General features: G+C 43.8%; 1 protein-coding gene across 12 annotated transcripts in view; it reads left to right on the top strand.

Annotated features, from left to right (window-relative positions):
- PTPRM (protein tyrosine phosphatase receptor type M) overlaps positions 1-20,410 on the top strand; it is an 834,581-nt gene that overhangs the window by 786,253 nt on the left and 27,918 nt on the right. For 8 of the 12 annotated variants that reach the window (XM_007974623.3, XM_073006465.1, XM_037982979.2 and 5 more), the window contains 5 exons: positions 12,774-12,890; positions 13,645-13,695; positions 17,549-17,703; positions 17,962-18,097; positions 19,760-19,909. In XM_007974623.3, the coding sequence (XP_007972814.1) occupies positions 12,774-12,890; positions 13,645-13,695; positions 17,549-17,703; positions 17,962-18,097; positions 19,760-19,909 (609 nt within the window). The remainder of the gene's footprint in view (positions 1-12,773; positions 12,891-13,644; positions 13,696-17,548; positions 17,704-17,961; positions 18,098-19,759; positions 19,910-20,410) is intronic. The other 4 variants (XM_073006464.1, XM_007974629.3, XM_037982982.2 and 1 more) reach the window with 1 other exon arrangement.

The following is a 20,410-nucleotide window of genomic DNA, read 5'->3' on the forward strand; positions in this document are numbered from 1 at the left end:
ACTGTTTTGGGAGAGATGGAAGAATAATTACAGAGGAACATGTAAGCTGGTGCAAAATAACTGAGTTCATACGAGGTGAATTTCTGTGTACTGCCCTCCTTCTGTTGATTTCTTCTACATTGGAAGAAGAGTCTTGAATCTGAAACCATACAAGTATGTATAATATATTCACTAAGGATGTCAGTGAAAGTCACTACACTTGTTTGAAATGACAGCAATGTATCTACATTTAGCCTACCCAATTAATCCTTTTGTATTAAATACTTGGTAATTCAGCCTAATCCATTATGTCCCTTTAAAAAAAAAAAAAAAAAAGCAAAAGTCATTTTTACTCAAATATCGATGAAATACAAATCAGGCTTCAGAGACAACTCTTTATGTGTTATAAGTCATCTGACACTTTTGTGTCAGCCATCTCTCATGCTGCCACAGTGGCAGGATATTACAGGATCAAAGCAAATTTGCAGGTCTGAATAACAAGTGCTGCTCTGAGCACGCTCTCCCGGCTCCCCCAGGTAACTGCGAGCTGCGTGCAGATCAGCTCTTTAACATTCTCTAGCTGAGCCTGTGGAGACGCCTGTGTCTGGGCACCTCCCTCCATGGTCACCCTTGTGGAGCCCTGTTGCTTGCCTTCAATGGACACTCTTGCTGCTTTCCCACAATTGGATGACCCTGGAAAACGCTCACTTGCACCTGTGCCTAGACTTCTTGTCTCTTTGCTATTTTACTGGCCTGGGTTTGGGGCCTTTGTTGTGTCACTCTGTCACCTCTAACTTTGTCTGCCACAGTCTTCGGGGTACATACAGGTGGTCATCTGCCTTTGTATCTGAAAAGCGCTTCAAAGGGCGGGGAGCCTGCATGTGTAGCAGATGAATAGGTGCACCTGGGACTGATGCATCACAGCCCGAGCGCTTTTACAGCGTGACTCCAGCGCACTCCTACCTGCTCGAGTGTGCACAGCTGGAGTTTCCTGGCACCATCATTGGAAGCAATATGGGATGGTCTCAGAGCTGCGATAGCCCTCCTTCCTTGTTCTGCTCACACGAGCCCTTGAAAGTCAGTTTTTTTCCCATTTTGCGCACAGCAGGTATATCCTATTCTTGAACAATTTGCTGAAAAGCAGTAAATGAGGTTCTTTCTTGAAGGCAGAATTATTTTCTCCTTTCTCTACTTTCCAAATCTACTCCTTTAATTGGAGCTCTTTCTCTGCCTTTCCCTGAAGGGTTAGGGTTGTCTGGCCACATAAATACATGGGTAACCACTGGGGCCTCTTCCAGGAGTACAGGACCAAAGAAACAGAATAGTCTAGTAACTGGTTTTAGATAGAGTCTTTACACAGTTGCGTTCAGATTAACAAACTGGCAAAGTGTCTCTACTTTAGTTTCATGAACTAAGAAAATAAATAAGGAGGAATAAAATTCAGTAGGCTACAGACAACCAGAATTCACTGCCTCGGAATTTTTTCACTGAAAGTGCCTGCCATATGTCTAAGACCAGAGAAAGACAGCAACTTATGCATAAGCTACCACTCCCTGTCTCTGGGACCAGGTTTCTAGCAGCGAGAAGGTGGAACAGGTCTGGACACACCTCTGCGGTGAAATCCATGCAAAAACCCGCTTCGTACCCAACAGGAAGATAGTGTGTCATTTGCCTCCCTATGCCTGAATTACAGGTTTGTAGAGCTCAGGACAAGGAACATGCATTTGGGTAACATGATTAGAAAGTTATGGGGGTACTGCTGAGTTCCAGAAGTGGACTGGTCACCTTGGCCAGTACTAGCTGAGGAAGCAGAGGTGAGTTAGTCCCCAGGTATTGCACTTGCTAGGATTACTTGCTAGGACTCTGTATAAAGAAGCACAGGCTGAAACAGATGCACTGCAGGAGACCAGGGATGAACAGTGGGGAAGACTCCCTGCAGAAGGGGATGTGAAAGGAAGCTGGGAGTAGATGTTTCAACACCCGACACTGTTTGGATTTACATCTTTTAGCTTTAGATTGTCTACTATAAAATAGAAGCAGAACGCTTATCACTTAAAATTGTAAGTAAACAGATCTCTTTATTCTAGAATAACATAGCACATTTGTTATCTCACCAAAAATAGATTCTTTTCTGATGTTGTAGGGTAGAGAATCTGAAACCAACAGTGTATGTGTAGGAGCTTCAATCCATTCAACTGGCGGCATAATTATACTTCACATCCTTAGGACTGCTTATGTGATGTGCAGGCAAGGCTTGGGCAGGTCATGTGTCCTGTCACTCCATCCTTCAGTGCCTTTTGATCTGTTTAGCAGCTCCTTGTGATAACCTAAGGAAGAGGGTGATGGTGTTGAGACTCAGATTGACCCGTGTCTTTTGTAAATTCCTCCTCCTTTCTTCCTTCCTTCACCCCTAGAGCCCTTTATCTCCTCAGAGATGAGCTGGGACAGGTATGTACTTCAGACTATCTCAGAGGCATTTAGCCCTGATTAATGCCTCTGAAATTAAAGCTTGTTGTCTTCATAATACTGATACAGAACATAAAGCATTCTGTGTTACAATAAATGAAGCACCTGGAGCTCTATATTGAGTGCTGTTCCCTTCTAAATAGCAGAAGTGCTGGGGTAATGGTGACCACTACTAACAGTTACTGGACATTTCTTATGTAAGTAACTTAAGACAGTGTGGTGAGTTTTTAGCTCATCAGAGTGATTGAGAAATAGACATGATTGTTATCCTATTCTCCATATAATAAACTTAAAGACATTAATAAATTGGTCCAACTTCATACAGCTAGTTAATGTGGGACCCAGGATTTGAACTCTGGAACCCATGCTCCTGACTCCTAAGGCTTCCAAAGAACCACATTCTAGAATCACATAATCAGATAACTGTAGGACTCAGAATACCTGTAATACTCATATGGTCTTGTTTCCTCTTTTGCCAGTAAGGAAACTGAGTACCAGAATGTTCAGTGACTTGCACAGGACCACAGGGCTAGACTGGAACACAGCTGGGATTAGCCCCAAGCCCCCCTGCCTGTCTGCCAGGCTTCTTTCAGTTACAGCACACTGTGTCATCGTTAAATGTGCATTTTTAAGAGAGCCTGTAAAAACTTTATCCGAGGTTCTTAAAATGTTATCCTTCTATCTAGAAGAAAAGAATATCATGTGCATATGTGTGTTTCAAGAACTTTCCCAGGTCTTGGCTAAGTCAGAGAGGTCATATCTTGGCAACTTGGGAGACAGAGGAGACCCAGTGCCTGAGCTTACCAGCTCTAGGAACCCTGACCTGTGCCTGTTATCCTGCCACCCCAGCCCTGAAGCGGCTGCCCTCTTCTCAGGCAGTGTGAAGGATCCAAGCTGGTGAGGGGTTGCCTGACACATCATCCTGGATGATCCCCGGCCCCAACTGCTCCCAGCTCTGCCGTATCTGACCTACTCACACATCCCTTGTCGCAGTTTGGTCGCACCTTGCACTTAGCAGCCAAGGCACCAGCAGGGCAGCTGGCTCAGCTGCAGAGAGCCCCACGGTGGTGGCAGTGATTCCATGCACCTACACAAAGGAACTCGGTATCCTTTAAAAACCCTGCTCCTACAGAAAACCCACTCCTGTGTCCTCCCACTCCTGTTGAATACAAACTTTCCTTCCCAACACAATTCCCTTGATTTCAAAGTGTAGCATCAAAGTGCAGCGAGAAGGGCCTCAGAAGCAGCTGCTGGTCACAAAATAGTGACTGCTTCCTGCTGCTGTTGGAGGATCGCACCCTCCCAGCCCCCATCTGCCAGGGCCTCAAAACCACTCCAGCTGCCCTCTGCCAACTCCCCAAGTCTAGAATATCCCTCTCTTCCATATCTACCCATGGAAACAGCACTCCATATTTCTGTCTCATTTGTAAGGTAGTTTCCCTTACGAAGCTTTGCATACCTTTCTTTGGAATTAGCATGCTTCTGACTGCCAATAGCAGTTTTCATTTTTAAAATTTTAATGAACATTTACTTGTGCTGAGCATGTTCTAGGTGCTTTACAAGGAAAGAATTGAGTTAATATTCATAACAACTCTCTTATCCCATTTTACAGATGGGAAAATGAAGCCAAGGTCACACAGCTAATAAATGGGGCCTGGCTTTGAACCCAGACAGTGTGGCTCTAGGGAATGTGCTCTTGACCAGTAAACTTCCCGCTCATTCTGCCTTGAGTGAGTTTGTTGTTTACACATCTGTCTCTCAGTGACTATTAGAACTATGTCTCCTTGCTCTCTGCATCCCCAGCAATGCCCAGTCCGGGCTCTGCTTGTCATGGGCTTTCAGGGCTGTGTCTGAATGACTGGCAGGACAACCTGGACACCACAGCCCTGAGCTACACACAGGATTTCCCTCATTGCAGCCACAGTGTTGGTCCCTTAGGTCTCCTGTCTCTTCATCTCTCCCAGCTTTATGTTATGTGTTTGTAAAATAAGGATAATAGTACTTACCCCACAGAGTTAATGGGGGCAGGCATCTAATCAGATAGCGTTAGGAGTTGGAATCGTTTTCACCAGCATGTGATCTAGTCTTTGGCACATAAGGAAACTGGGGGCCAGAACAGTTCTGTGACTGGCACAAAGTCGTAGATCTATACTGTGACCCTGACACATGTGAAGACTGACAATGACAGAAAATAGGGATTTCTTTTCTCAACAGATATATCATGTACCACTCTAAGAAATGTCCTCTCTGATGTACCTGGCGGTATATATATGTATTCTAATAATGTCATTGCTTAAAAGATTCCTGAAGTTCTTATTTCAGAATAATCTGTAGAGTAGTATGTGACACTCTGTTTGTTGCCCTTGCTGGTGGCAGATCTCCCTCCCCTGGCCACCTGGAGGACTTACATTTGGGGAATAGCTAAAAGTCAAGCTGAACCTCTTAAATTTTAAGATGGGGAACAAGCAGTGGAAATAACGTGTCTCCTGAAAGTCTGGCTGCGGTTTGAGTGATGCTGCTTTCTGATTAAGTTTTCATCAAGATGAGGTAAGAGAGGAAAGTAACAAGACAGATTTCTCCTGTGGTTTGTAGGATAACACTTAAAATTCCACAAGGGGACCAGGCTGTATGTTTCTTTACAGCTGATGAAAACCAGCGTTGTGGATACAGATGTGACCTTGTGCTTGTAAGTATTGTATGCCCATTAAATAATAACATTAATCAATAGATGCAATTGGAAGACAGAAGCCTTGTGAGGGTACTTTAGGCAGGACCGTAAAGGCATGAAAGAGAGATTTACTTACGATATGAAGTTATTTCCCAAACTCAAACTATCCAGACTTCTAGAAGCTCTTGATTGACTGCCAGTTTTGAAATAATCTTCAAGGATTTTTTCCAAGGAAGGTCCCCCCTTCCAAATAAAGCCGGTCTGAAAGGAAGAATCTAGGAAAGCTATGATAAGCCAGGTGCTTAATCAGCAACTTTATATATACTTTTAAAAATCTCATCTAATCTTCACACCCTCCCTAAGAAGTTAATAATGTGATCTCATATTATGCATGAGAAAACAGGCTCGGGTGGAAGTCACCTGCTGCACCATCACAAGGAAGATGGAAAAAAATCCATGTCCATCTTACTCTGTCACACTGAGACCAGAGCAATCTGTGTTCTCAGGATATTTAAATGAGTAATTTTTTATTCCTGTGAGACCTCTCAACCAAAAGGTTTGGGGATACAATCAATCTGTTGTCTTGGAAACAAAGCTGGCAGCTGCTCTTGGCTGGGCTCTATGTGGTAGCTGTGCTTCATGGCATTGTTTCTGCTCTCACCATCCAATACCCATCAAACCTCTTCTCAGCCGGCCCAACACAACTATTAATAGAAGTATGGATACTCTGTTTGGATATCTTTTTCAATACAAACAAAGAAGAGTGTCTTAAAAACTCTTGACAAATCAAAACTTGTAACTGCCTTATTCTTTTTCCTCGCTTCTTCCCCTTTAAAGTTGTGTTTATTGGATCACATTATGGTGCCCCCAACTTAAGAGCTAACAATTAAATTTCTTAGTCCTTCTTCATCATGGGTTTCTTAGCAAAATGAGTACTCATGCGCATGCACATAAACACACCTTCAGTTCTGCCCAGGCTCCCTCCTGCGGACTAGGAGAGTTGCTGACACAGGGGGCAGAGCAGAAACACAGCAGCTTGTGCTAACGGACAAAGGAGGATGATGGTTTCAGAGCGTGCATTCTGCTCTCCTGCCCCACCCCTCCACCCGTCTCCTCTTCTGCCCCCCCACAAAAGGCAGCTGAAGTCGTTTCAGGGCTTCCTACTTTGTTTCTGTTCAAGAGGCCAAGCCTCCTGGTAAGACTAAGGAAAGCGTAAAGCACCTTGAGTTACATCCTCCCAAAGGGCCCTGCAGCTGGAGTCAGAGCCTGTGTTTCAGCCTCTCCTTCATCACCATCTAATTTATTGCCTTGAGCAAGCCACTTGCCCTCCCTAGCCCTGCCTGTTGCTTCTTCCTTCCAGAGCACGAGGAAATACAAGGAATGAAAAGGATGGAGACCAGCCTGGCCCTTGCTAGGTCTCTTCTGGGCAAATCACATGCTCTTCTAGCCACTAAGTGAGGCCACAGATATCAGAATGCAGGCATCCAGTGTGTCCAGTTCAAAGTAGGAACTGCTCGGTGGATGGGAGTTGAGACAATCTTGAAAATAAGTGTTTGGAAATTGACTGTCTCCGGGATTCCTCACAGCTGTATTTGATTTGAATCCCCTTCTCCAAAACCACCTATTGTGTTGGGAGTTAATCAAACCACACTGATAGGCAAATGGACACGCCAGTCTCCCTCTCCCTCTCTCTCATCTTCTCAGATAAGGTTTGAGAGAGGAATCAGCAGAGGGTTCCCCCTCGCTGTCCCTTCACGATCATAAGCCATGCACAATTGTCAGTACTCACCTCTGCCCTCCTCCTTCTCCGGGCCACCCTGCCTCCTCTCTCCAGGCCTCCGTGGGCTCCTTGGCCTCTGAATTCCTGTAGACATCTAGGGTCCAGATCACAAAACTATCACTTAATAGTCAGAATTTTCATTTTTTCAATTTCCATTTTTGGATAAACTTGGCACATGGCTGTTTTCATCACATTTTATCAATTAATCCAGTGGTTCCCAAATGTATCTACACTTCAGAATGGCCTGGGGGGAGGGGGGCTTCAATAAACTACTGATACCTCTGTCCCACCCCAGAAATTATCATTTAATTAGAGTGTGGCCTGGGCTGTAGAATTTGTTAAGACCTCCCTCCCCACAACTAAGTGATTCTAATATGCAGGCAAATTTGGGAAGTTCTAAGAAGTTCTAAGAGACTTCTTAGAACTCTCTGCCATAGGACCTATAATCATGCCCTATTTACAGATGAAGCCCCTGCAGGTGAGCAAACTCCAGTGAGCCCCTCTAGCTCTGGTCAACACTGCGTGAGAGCCGGCGCTCCAGGCTGGCCAGACTCTGCGGCTGTGCTATCTCAATCCTTGCTACCCACAGTGTGGTCCACAGACCACAGCATCACCTAGGAGCTTGTTCACAGTGCACATTTTCAGGCCCCACAAAGTCACACCTACTCAATTTGTTCAGAATCCCTCCAAGGGAGTCTCATGCCTGCTTCACTTTGATAACAGCTGCTGTAGTCATGTCAAATGCCCTGAAGGTTAGTCATGTGCTGGCAGCCTCGGGAGCCACAGCTCTGGCCCCTAGCCATCCTCTGACTTTAATTTACCTGGATATTATGTGGGCTGCTGGTTTAAAATGACCCACCTCAAAGATCTTTTTTCAGGAAGTTAGAAATCCTGGAGTTATAGCGCTTTCTGTGCTCTTTCATGTTTGTGAGTTGTAAAGCCAACAAGGATCACCCCTTTGGAGCAGGGACCGTACATCTATTCCTGCCGCCCTCCGGCAGTAATGAGCAGGTGGCAGGGCTCAGGACTGTTAGCCTGATTGATGGCCTGATGGAACCACCGCCAGGGCACTAAGGTAATTAGACGATCAGGTTCCGGACCTTGCTTTCTGGACTGGAGGCTGCCGCCTTCCATGATGAGGATGCGTGGGAGGCGCAGCCTCTCCTAGAAGCTGTGCAGATAGCGCTGGGCTGCAGGAGGCAGCCAAGCCAGGCGCACGATCAGAGCAGGGGAGCCTCCAGTTCCTTGGTTCCTGGGCTCCAACGGGCACCTCCAAACCAGTAGTTCCAGCATCTCTGTATTAACACCTTAAAGGACAGGAGGCGACTGCGAGCCCCACAGTCTCCAGACATGGAAAGTCTAAATGCAGCGAGAACGAAGCATATTTTGTCTCCCTTTTCCTTTTTTTTTTTTTTAAGCAAAATAATAACTTGACACAAGTCCAAGCAGTTAAAAAGATACTAAAAGAAACCCAATTTAGAAGGGCTTTTAGTAGGCTGAAAACAGATGTGGCAAACCATTTCGGGATATTCTGGGAGATGAGATGGGGAGGACCGGATTCGAAACGCCTGGGCCGCCTGTTCTGGGTCCGCCCCGCCAGGTGCCTGTGCTTGGGAGGGGCCCTGCCCAGCACGAGTTCTGGAAGGAAGCGGCCCCGCGCCTCCTCCCTCGCAATTACCGCCCGGTCGGAGGCATCCGGGCGGCGCGAAGTCAGCACCGTGCGGAGCCGTTGAGAGCAGACCGCGTTTTCTTTTCATTGTTCCCTCGCTTCGCTGGGAGAGCCGCGGCACCTGTTCTGCGGAAGCGCCGCCCAAGTTGGAAGCCCTGGCGGCTGCTGCCTGCGGCCCACGCGCGGGGGCGCCCAGCTGCATCCGGCCGCGGGGGGCCAGGAGCCTGAGAGCCTGGAGCTGGGTGCGGGGGACAGCCAGCCCGGGAGGGCCCAGGGTCGGATTTCGGATGGAACAAGAGCTCGCTGCAGGGAGTTGAAGGAGTTGGGAGCGCACCTCCCAATAATTCCAAAGAAACCGAGCTTTCAGTGCATGCAAGGGGCATTTGATTTCCCTGATTTCTGGGCACTGACGCACCCCACTGTCATATTTCTGAAAATTCAAGAACAAGGAGGTTAAAGAGTCTACATGGAAGATTAGGTGACCATCCAAAATATCATACATCAATTGCATCTTGTAATTAGTAAAATCGCTGTTATTACTTAAGATAAATCTTGATAAGGTGTTTTTATTAGGTAAGATAAATCTGGTATAACTACGTTGCGGGTGTGTGTGTGTTCTGTTCAGTTGTCATTTTCAGAGAAATGAATTTTTGAAGTGTATATTCACCAATAATTATTTTTAAAGTGTGCCTGTATACGATGTCTGTAGTTTTATATCTATCCCACTACCTTCTGCTTGCATCACTGAAGTCACAAAAAGGTAAAAGCTAATGCCCTAATATACAGGAGAATCTAGTATGTCCCATGTAAGCATATTTGCTAACTGGCCTCATAAAAGTGTGGTGCTGGACACTCTTGAAATGAAATCATTGTTACTGTCAAATTAGACATCTCCACAAATATACATGATCTGCTCAAACTGACTTTACATCTGGGAAAGGAGAAATTGTAGGTCTCTCTTACTCTGGGATATTTTTGATAGAGCAAAGGTATCCATGATGTAAATTTCTGAGATATTATAGATAAGCCCTTTATAAAGTTACAAATAATATTCCCATAATGAGGGGGGAAAAGATTCCAAAGAAGACTGAACACTTACTGAGGGCAGGGACCGTCATTGTCACCTGCTCTGCAGTATCTGCAACTCCTAGCATATCTGGTTTACGTCTTGCCAAGTAAAGGTAATGAGGCTTCCCTGGAAGGGCCCTGAATCCATGGCCAGAAAGTTTCACAAGGAGGCAGCTAAAATAAGCAGCCACATAGCTCATGGGGAACATCAGTGCACCTCAGGGGGTTGGCATTCTGGGAGAGGTCCTCTCAGCTCAGATTTCTTTTTTGTAAACTTTTCCAGTCTGGAACTTTCCTTTCTACACTGAGCCTGTCACTCTGCATGAAATTCAGTTTTATATGTATACATTGCATATTTAGTGTGCACAGGAGCCTATCACTGCATGCAATCCAGTTTTATATGTATACATTGCATATTTAGTGTGCACAGGAGCCTATCACTGTCTGCATGAAATGCAGTTTTATATGTATACATTGCATATTTAGTGTGCACAGGAGCCTATCACTGCATGAAATGCAGTTTTATATGTATACATTGCATATTTAGTGTGCACAGGAGCCTATCACTGTCTGCATGAAATCCAGTTTTATATGTATACATTGCATATTTAGTGTGCACAAGAGCCTATCACTGTCTGCATGCAATCCAGTTTTATATGTATACATTGCATATTTAGTGTGCGCAGGAGCCTATCACTGTCTGCATGCAATCCAGTTTTATATGTGTACATTGCATATTTAGTGTGCACAGGAGCCTATCACTGTCTGCATGCAATCCAGTTTTATATGTATACATTGCATATTTAGTGTGCACAGGACACAGCGATCAGGTGTTGCAGGGTTTGCAGAAATAAGCAAAACAACACCGTTTATGTGCTGGCCAGGGATAAGCTTACAGTCAAACAGTGCAAGAAGGGCATGATACCAGGGTCAGAACAAGCATGTTTCATCAGGGCAGCAAAAAGAGCTCACCTTTATGGAGGAGACTTTGAAGGAGTGCGGCATGTGAGATGTACTTTGAAGAATGCAAAACATCTTCAACTGGGAAGAAATGGACGGGAGGAGAACATTCTAAATAGAAGGAATGGTGCGAGTAGGAGTTTGGATCATGGGGTATGTTTGGCAATCAGGGCAAGCACTTGTCCTTTAACATAAAATATATGTGCATAGAAAAGACAGCTATAAAAGATAAGACCGGAAATGCTGGTTGGGGCCATATTTAAAAAATGGTTCTTATGTGCCTGGCCGAATAATTTTTATTTAGTTTCAGAAAGTAGTTAGAAATAGGAGATTCTTGAGCAGAACGAGTAAATAGCATTGGGATTACACATTGAGAGAGTTTCTCTGGTGTTGGGATACGTAGAATGCCGGTGCAGGAAGACACTAGAGCCTAAATTTAGAATTGTGGCAGAGGGACTAAGAAGTTGGAAACCACACTTTGAGAGCTACTTCAAAGACACTCCTAGCCTTGGCAAATGGTAGGGTTTTGGAGAAGGAATGGGTTGATTAAGGGAATCATAGCAGTCACATAGGAAGTCAGGAGGAGAGCAGTGGCTGTGGGACGAAGAATTCTCTTTTAGACTTATGGTCTTTGAGGTGCTGCTAGGACCTCCAAGGGAAATGCTCACAAAAGAAGTTAGAAATCAAATTCAGAAGGCGGAGCACAGCGACCCATGCCTGTAATCCCAACTCTTTTCAAGGCCGAGGCAGGAGGATCACTTGAGACCAGGAGTTCAAGACCTGGGCAGCACAGCAAGACCCCATTCCTATAAAAAATAAAAGAAGTAGCTGTGCATGGTGACATGTGCTTGTAGTCTTAGTTACTCAGGATGCTGAGGAGCAAAGATCGCTTGAGCCCAAGGGTTCAAGATTACAGTGAGCTGTGATCACGCCACTGCGCTCCAGCCTGGATGGCAGAGCAAGACCCTGTCTCTAAAAAAGAAAACAAAAACAAACAAACAAAAAACATTAAATTCAGCACATGGAGAAACAGGGCTAGAGTTACAGAATAGAAACTCATCCATGGAGGGGCAGGGACAGGAGTAGATGAAGATGCCAGGAATCCTGGGGAGGCAGAAGAGGCCAAGGACAGAGCCTTGAGATGAGATGGTCGCATGTTCCTGCCCAGCCTCTGGTCCTGCTCTCCCCTCATCCTGATGTCTAGAAGAACATTCTTACATATATATATGTGTGTGTGTGTGTGTGTGTATATATATGTATGTGTGTATATATATGTGTATATATATAAATTTATATATAAATAAATTTGTATACATATAAATATACACACACACACAGTTTGCTAGGAGAAGCCAAGTCCAGCAAATTTCTTCCACCTGAGATTAGAGACTTCAGTCAATATAGAAAGGCAATTTCATATTTTAGGAAGTTTTGTTTATTGAATTTACTTATATTAAAATGAATCTGTAGTTCTATTTTTGGGAAAATGACATAGCTACTTCCTTCAGAAAAAAATAATTCTAATCTTTACTGTTCATTCTAATTTTCTGCCCACTCCTCCTAAAATAAAAAGTTTTCATTCACTTTCTGAAACTAAAAGGAATTCAAAAGAAGAGCTAAAATATTGCAAACTTCCTTCACAGTTTATTTTTGCAGGCTGTTCTCTGAGTAGAGATGCACAGGAAATGAATGGTTACAGTAACTGGGATGTTTGTGGTAAAAATACAATTTTTTAAACTTAGACCATTTTTCTAGGCTTTACTTCTCCCATAACTCCCATAGCTCACTGCAAGCTACGCCTCCTGGGTTCATGCCATTCTCCTGCCTCAGCCTCCTGAGTAGCTGGGACTACAGGCGCCCGCCACCACACCCGGCTATATTTTGTAGTTTTAGTAGAGATGGGGTTTCACCGTGTTAGCCAGGATGGTCTCGATCTCCTGACCCGCCTCGGCCTCCCAAAGTGCTGGGATTACAGGCGTGAGCCACTGCGCCCGGCCCAAATATTGTTTTCTTCTGAGAAGAATAAAAACACAGGTGATCTACAAAAAATAGACCTTGCTCTTGAGTATACAATTAACTTGTGTGTGCACATTTTATCCTATAAATCATAGTGTGACCCATCATTGGAGGAACTCCAAAAAAACCAAACTGTAAACCTGTAATTTCCTTTGTGTTTTCTAAAGGTCAAATGCTGCAAATACTGGCCAGATGACACAGAGATATATAAAGACATTAAAGTTACCCTAATAGAAACAGAACTACTGGCAGAATATGTGATAAGAACATTTGCTGTTGAAAAGGTAAGTTTTCATACTGCTTTTAAAAGCTATGGTCAGACACTCATGGTACCATACTAGCCTCATTAACTTATCTAGGATACTTTACACATGCTTATATCCAAATGCAGGTAGGCTCTATCCGATGGTTTCTCAAGATTGCATCTTGCCCTCTGATTCTATAATAGTTCAGTTCCATCTTTAAAACAAATCATTCTCATTTCATAAGAATCTATATTTTGCAAGTAAACCAAAAGTTAATGTCTATTTCTTTATTTTCTTTCCCTGGTTGATACTGTTCTGCCCGTCTCTCTTTCTTTGTTCACAGAACAAAGTTTGTTAAATTTTGATCAATGCCCTTCCAGTTTGGTAAATTTCCTTCATGGTGTATGTCCATAATGCATTTCCCAGTAGGGAGTTAGTATCAGTGTTGAGACACAGGTCCTAACTCCTCCTGCAATCCCTCACTTCCTTGTGGCTTTCCAAAGCTCTGGTTTAATGTGGACTGATGGATTTTCAAGGTGGAAGTGACCTACCTGGAAACCTAAGTGACTGATCTCCATTAGACATGGGACACTCTTGCATGAACCAGCGCATTCATTCATGCTCACTCCCATACTGGTTCTCCCCTTTTGTAGTCACTGGTGTTGGGTCGGTGAATGCTCTGCTTTGGTTCTGCCCTGCCTCATCCCATGTGCATGGATGGGGCTTCTTCTCTGGGAAGCACTGTAGGGCATAACAGGGAATTTCCTTATTCCCCCTCTTTCTGCTGACATAGGGAGGGGCCGGAGGTGAAGCAAACTGCAGTCCATCCAGAGAAGTGTCACAGGTAGGCTCTGGGGAAAGTGGAGGTGATGTGGCTGAGAAAAACTCTGCCTTCCAAAGATCCACAGACTTTTCTATGGAGAGTTGATTCTCCATAACTGAGCCCTGCACAGCTGCCCTGGACTTAGGGATCTTGGTGTGAATTTGTTCAGCTTATACTCGTGTAATAGTAGCAGGTCTTCTTGCAAGACCTGGGTTACAGGCAGATTGCTAGGGAATTGGATTTTGGCCTTCCTCTCCACTCTATATTCTCACTGCATCTAAATGCGCTTTTTAGATGAACAAGACCAGTTTTAGGAAATCAAGGAAATTGCAACATCTGCTTATTGGCTAATTTAGTCTGATGTTTTGAACTACCTTTCCTGGTTTGCAGATCCAAATTTGTCATAGAATCACAAAGCTGGAAAGACTTTATTTTAATCTGTTTCTCATACTATTTAGCATTTTTTTCTTAGCCTATCTTTTTTAATAAGCAGGCAGAAAGCTTGGAGACTTCAAAGAATGAGGAGTTCTGGTTGACTCAGTTCTTCAAGTTCTGAACCTCACACTTTGATGTCAATTTTTTCCTTCTTAGGCAGGATTGGAAAAAAAAACACATGGAGGATTTTTGTATGGCTGTTGGCAAGAACACTCATGAATAACCGCATTAAAACAGCGATAAAAGACCCTCAATATTTTTTTTCTTTAAAAAAATCATCCAAAAGCCATCACTTAAACATGGAGTTTTTTGAACAATAGTCAGCTCTCTAATAAGCTGAAAATGCATCTCTGTAGCTAAAGGAAGGGTTTGTTTGTTTCTTTGCTCTTTTTTTTAACGTCTTATTGTACTCTCCCAAATTCCCAGCTGCACAGAAATGTGTCTGAAATATCCAGTTATTTTCGTCACTAGACACCCAATGAAGAGGTGGCGGAGGGAAGAGAAGGAAGAAGGAGCTTGTTAATGCATTTGGGAAAATCAAAATGACATGTTAGTGATTTTCTAACCGGGCATTTGGAATCTTTAAGGAAAACAAATCATTAGTACTTTTGTAGAACATTTCTTGTAGGTTTTAAACTTTCTCATTAGAAAGGAAGGAAGAAAACGGGTAAGCATGTACTCTGAGATGCCTGCAATTTCTCATTCTATTTTGAGAGCATGTTGCATCAAGGGACCTAAAGGTGAAAATGGATTTGGGCTCTGCTCTGCAAAACAAGCAGACGCAATGCACTTTGGAACTCACGAATTCCTGCTTTGCATCTGATTGTCTTTCGTTTCCCACATAGCTGATGATTCCAAGCTAAACAGATTTTAAATAATATGCAGTACCCAGAGTGTCAGAAGGAAGACACCCCTGAAGTCTCCATGGATTTAGGCTGTCTGGTGACTCTCTCCCTGCCTATCCTGGGAGAAACAAAGTTGACAGTGGTCACTGAATTCTCGCTACCCAGGAGCTGCCTAGGATTCAGAGAGGGCATGAGAAGATGATCCTCCTGTCTCCAAGACAGAACGTGTACTATACAAGACAGAACATGACTATTCATTTCACAAGCATTTCTTAAGCACCCACTTTGGGCCAGGGACTATTGTATGACTTGGTTCAAAATTAAGTGACTAGCTGGGTGTGGTGGCTCATGCCTATTAATCTCCACACTTTGGGAGGCTGAGGCTAAAGGATCGCTTTAACCTGAGAGTTCAAGACTGCAGTGAACCATGATTGCGCCATTGCACTGCAGCCTGGGCAACAGAATGAGACCCTGTCTTGGGAAAAAAAAAAAAAAATTAAATGATTCTCACATTTTTATATATAACATTCATGCTTGTTATAATGAAAAATCAGGAAGCAATAGTATCAAATTGGGAGGTATTTGGGCTGTGACCACTGATGACCTCTATCATGTTCTTCCCCAAATGTGTTACATTCCAAAGCAGATAAAAGGAGATACTGCTGTGTCAATGAACAAGAATGAAAGCTGGATCAGAAGCAATTTCCTTTGCCACTCTTGTCAATAGCAGACATATTCAAGGGTGGAGGTTTAATTTTGAGAAACGTTTTCTACATTCCAGAAACTGATATTTACCTTGCTCAGAAAAAGAGTCTTAGATCAGTTGAGAGCTGTAGTTCAGGACTTGAGGATGCTGGAACTGAAATCTAACAAAGCCAGAGAGAGAAGCACCCCCATGCTCCCACTACGCCAAAAACCCACCAGGATATGGAGAAAGAAAGGCCGTTTTTTCCCCTTTGGAATAAAATATTGATCGTCAGTCAGCTGTCCCAGTTTATATGTGGGAATGCATACCACCAAATGGATCACTCCTGCCTGGGTCATCATGCAGAAAGCTGGGGGAGCTATTTAGGGGTTTGGAGGCTGACACAGGCTCAGCTGTATGTTTCCCAATGGAGACCTTGGGACTGGCAAATGTTCCCTTGGTTTTGGTAATAAGGAATTTGGGCTCCTAACGACCTAATCAGACTACTCTGGGATCACAGAGCCTGTTTAGCGGACGACAATATTGATTTGCATTTGTGAATCCCTGACTGCTTAATTACTTAATGCTTAAACTCTGGTCAAGAATGGCATTTTCACAGAGAAATAAAGCTTCAGCATTTATGGGTTATTAAATGAAGACGTATTAACACGTGGGTGCCAAGCAAGTCTGCAGTTGTTTGCTCTTCTGCTCTTTCAAAGCACATAAAAATTCTGGATTTCTTCTTTGCTCACTAAGTATGTGTGAACAATGATTGATGGTGAAAGTGATAAGGCTAATGAGTGTTTACTTTTAAGAGACAATAAAACCAAATGCAGAAATGGTTCAGAAAAGGATCGTGGAATGAGAGAAGGAAGAAAGTCCAATTTGATCCTAAATGTACATGCAGAGTTGATTCTGGTTTTGTTTTCAAAACAATCTTTTGCTTTAAAACACAGTCTTAATATATAGGCTCATACTTAGAAAACAAAATTGACAGGTATAAATTACCTTAATTATTCTCAAAACAAAAGTAAATTAAAACCAAAACAAACTATGAAGTCTCTTTCTTTCTGCCTTCACTACAGTTGAGCAGCAGGCAGCTCCCCTCAATTTACTGAATTCCAGCAAAAATACCTTTCAATTCCCACAGTATATATTGGCTTACATGCCTGTTTGCCACAAGCAGACTGTGATGGCCACTCAAAAACATACTTCTGTAGCCCTAGCACCTCACATAATGCCTGGGGCAGTGTAATCACTCAGATTGCCAGCGATTGGATGAATGGGTAAAATATTTACCCACATTAAAAAGAGAAACCTAACAAACAGAGCTGTAAATGCAAATGAGTTTTCTGACCTGTCTGGCTGGAAAGGTGTCCTCATTCATTCCTCCTGCAAGCATCATCAGAGCATGCTCAGTGAGTGTGCGCCACTCCAGTCCCTGCTGTGAGAGGTTCCAGGATGCCGCAAAACCCCGACATGGAGTTGGTATTGAGCACACAGATATCCTTTAATTCCTTCAGGCCCCTCTTCTGTGCCTCTTTCTTTACAAACTCTCACCTCACCAGACACTGTGTGATCTAAGTGAGACAAACCTTTAACATAATCTACTTTTTAGAAAGGAATTTCAAACAACCCAACCAATTCATCCGTTTGCTGGAATTACACCTAAAAATTAGCATTTTCCCCAAACATCATCCCCCTTTCATACCCAGCCATCTTCCTAAGGGTACAATGTCTTCCACATTGTGTGTAAGATCTAAGGATGGCCTCCTTCCCCAGCAGTCCACTGTTTCCTGGCCCTAGACTTGCTACGTGGGGACTGTTTCCACTCCCCCAGCTATCCCTGCTCATTTGTGGTTTGTTTTCCCTTGTTCTCTTCCTTGTTGTGGCTAAACAACTACTGCAGAGAGGTGTGCACGAAATCCGAGAGATCAGACAGTTTCACTTCACTGGCTGGCCGGATCATGGGGTCCCCTACCATGCCACCGGCCTGCTGGGATTCGTGCGGCAAGTCAAGTCCAAGAGCCCACCCAATGCAGGCCCACTGGTGGTGCACTGCAGGTAAGCAGAGCTCCAGAGCCTCTTGAAGGAACCGCAGTGGGTGATGGGTGCAGGGCCACCTTTGTGGATGATGAGTATGTTTTAGAACTTCAGAGTGGTGATGGTTGCACATTTTGGGGGCACTAAATGCCACTGGAGTGTACCTTTTTAGAGGTTTAATTTTGTATTATGTAAATTTCACCTTGATAAAATATTTAAAAAGCAGCAGCAGCAGTATGGTCCTTCTTCATCCACTGACAGACCCCCCTTTTCATTCAGTGCTGGTGCAGGGAGGACTGGCTGTTTCATCGTCATTGATATCATGTTGGACATGGCTGAAAGGGAAGGGGTCGTTGACATCTACAACTGCGTCAGGGAACTGCGGTCACGGAGGGTGAACATGGTGCAAACAGAGGTACTCCCGCTCATCACCTAGCCTGGGGCCTTGGTCCCTGAGGTCTCTCCTGTATCTCCCCGTTTCAGGGCCAAGGACACAAGGAATCCAGGCAATTATCTGTTCAAGTGATCTACCTGGCATTCCCTGTTCCTTCCCTCCCTCCCTCCCTCCGTTCCTCCTTTTTGTTTTGCCTTTCATAAACAAACCAAACCGACCCAGGAGTTTTCCAGGTAACAGAATCAAGAGCCCAAATTTGCGCATTTTTTCTGTGTTAAGGGACCAAAAAAAGTCCTCTGAAGTGCTCAGACTTTCAATACCATTGCCTTTTATTCTATCTTTTAAACTAGCTGGTAACCAGAGCAAGACCACTCCTGAGAATAGTGCCTGAAGGGCTATCTCTGTGCACGTTGTTCTTTTCCCGGGGTCCTGGGAAGAACAGAAGCCTCCTGACCCTAAAACTCCTGCCCAGTGTCTGGCGTCATGGGGATTTGCCCATTTTGTGAAGCACTCTATATGTCTATACTAACTAGTAACTCTGTAAGTGGAAGTTCAAGGTATATGGGGAATTTCCATTTTTCCAGAAGCAATATTACATCCTGCTCTTAGGACATTCATATTTTTACTCATATTTGATTGTTTTAAGTAGGCATCACACCCACCACCTGATTCATTAAGTGAAGTGAAGAAGAAGTAAGAACCCCTTACATTTAGATTGTGCATTTAAGTTTATGAAAGCCTCTGGGAAACCTAATCCCAGTTTTTTAGCTAACACAAAAATAACAGAAACTGTAAATGCTGCTTTCATGGGCTCTTTTCCTTAGAAAGGGGATACTGTGTTTGAAAGATAATCATAATAATTTATCTTTTAATATACTTTATAGTTAATCAAATGTTGCCACTCCCATTTCTCACTTGGATCTTCTTTTTTCAGGTATTTAGTGGTAGTGTGCTGTTTTTGGGAATCAATCTGTTGGACAAGAGGTTGCTGAAAAAAATAAAAGTCCCATTTATGCATAGAAATCAACCAAATTAGCTGTAATAAGAGGCTTTTTAAACTTTTCGTATAAGTAAAGATTAATAATAAATATGATAAGACTCTAACAATGAATTTTAAGAAAAATCAGTGCCAAATCAGTTAGAGGCCCTGTGTTTACACTGTGTACTCACTGAACATATATATGAGAACAGCTCTCTGTGCCTCTAAGAGCTTTCATAATCATCATATTAACTTTTATGTTCTGAAATAAGAACTTCTAAGTACTTTCATGTTCTGAATTAAGAACTTCAGAACTTTTTGTCTTCATAGTAATGCCAAGTTTTTCTGGACCTTCTTTGCACTATTGTTTTGATCAGCAAATCCTACCGTAGACAAAATTCTGCTCATTCCTCATGTGAAATACTGAGTTCCAAGTGAGTAGATCAGAATGACAGAGGTCTTTAGCCACAGTTTTCATGGTGCCGCAGTGCGTGTGGTGGTTTGTATTGGGTCTGATTGGTTTTAATCAATCTGTATAATATTTGGCATTGTGACCCGGTCTCCTAGCACTTGAGCCCTTGGACCGTGTTTCTCTCTGGAGGAATTGTCTCCACTCTCTTGATGATGTGAGGCTAAAATTGATACTCTCTGTCCTCCTTCTCTGGTTCTCTAAAGTTAGTAACTTGTTCCGTCTCCTTCTCCAGGAGCAGTATGTGTTTATCCATGATGCGATCCTGGAAGCCTGTCTTTGCGGGGACACCTCTGTGCCTGCTTCCCAAGTTAGGTCTCTGTATTATGACATGAACAAACTGGATCCACAGACAAACTCGAGCCAGATTAAAGAGGAATTCCGGGTAAGTGATGCCTAAGGCAGGGGCACTGCACAGTGACTTGCTCCTCAAGAAGGATTTCAAGGTCAGCACCTGAGTCAGCCCTTGAATCACAGGTTCCTCAGCCTCCACAGCACTGTTGGCACTCAGGGCTGGGTAACTCTTGTTGGCATGTGCTGTTCTACAGGATGTTTAGCAGCAACCCAGAGCTCTACCCAGGAGATGTCTATGGCATCACCACCACACAAAACACGTGTAGACATTGCCAGGTGTCCCCGCAGTGGACAGAAATACCTGGTTGAGAACCACTAGTCTAACAGCCATTTCCACCCCTCCCGTCTGAAAGCAGACACGGAGCAGTCCCCAACACCATGGCTCCTTGTCCACGGCATAACCACGCGCAGTCACACCACGGAAGTGTGTGTGAGGAAGACTTTCCAACCAAGGGCTCTCCATTGTATTCCTCACATTTGCGTTTTGTCCAAATGTACCTGACTCAAGGCCAGACTCTTCCCCCGTCTCTGA

The sequence above is a fragment of the Chlorocebus sabaeus genome, chromosome 18, assembly GCF_047675955.1.
Source record: "Chlorocebus sabaeus isolate Y175 chromosome 18, mChlSab1.0.hap1, whole genome shotgun sequence".
Classification (NCBI taxonomy): Eukaryota; Metazoa; Chordata; class Mammalia; order Primates; family Cercopithecidae; genus Chlorocebus; species Chlorocebus sabaeus.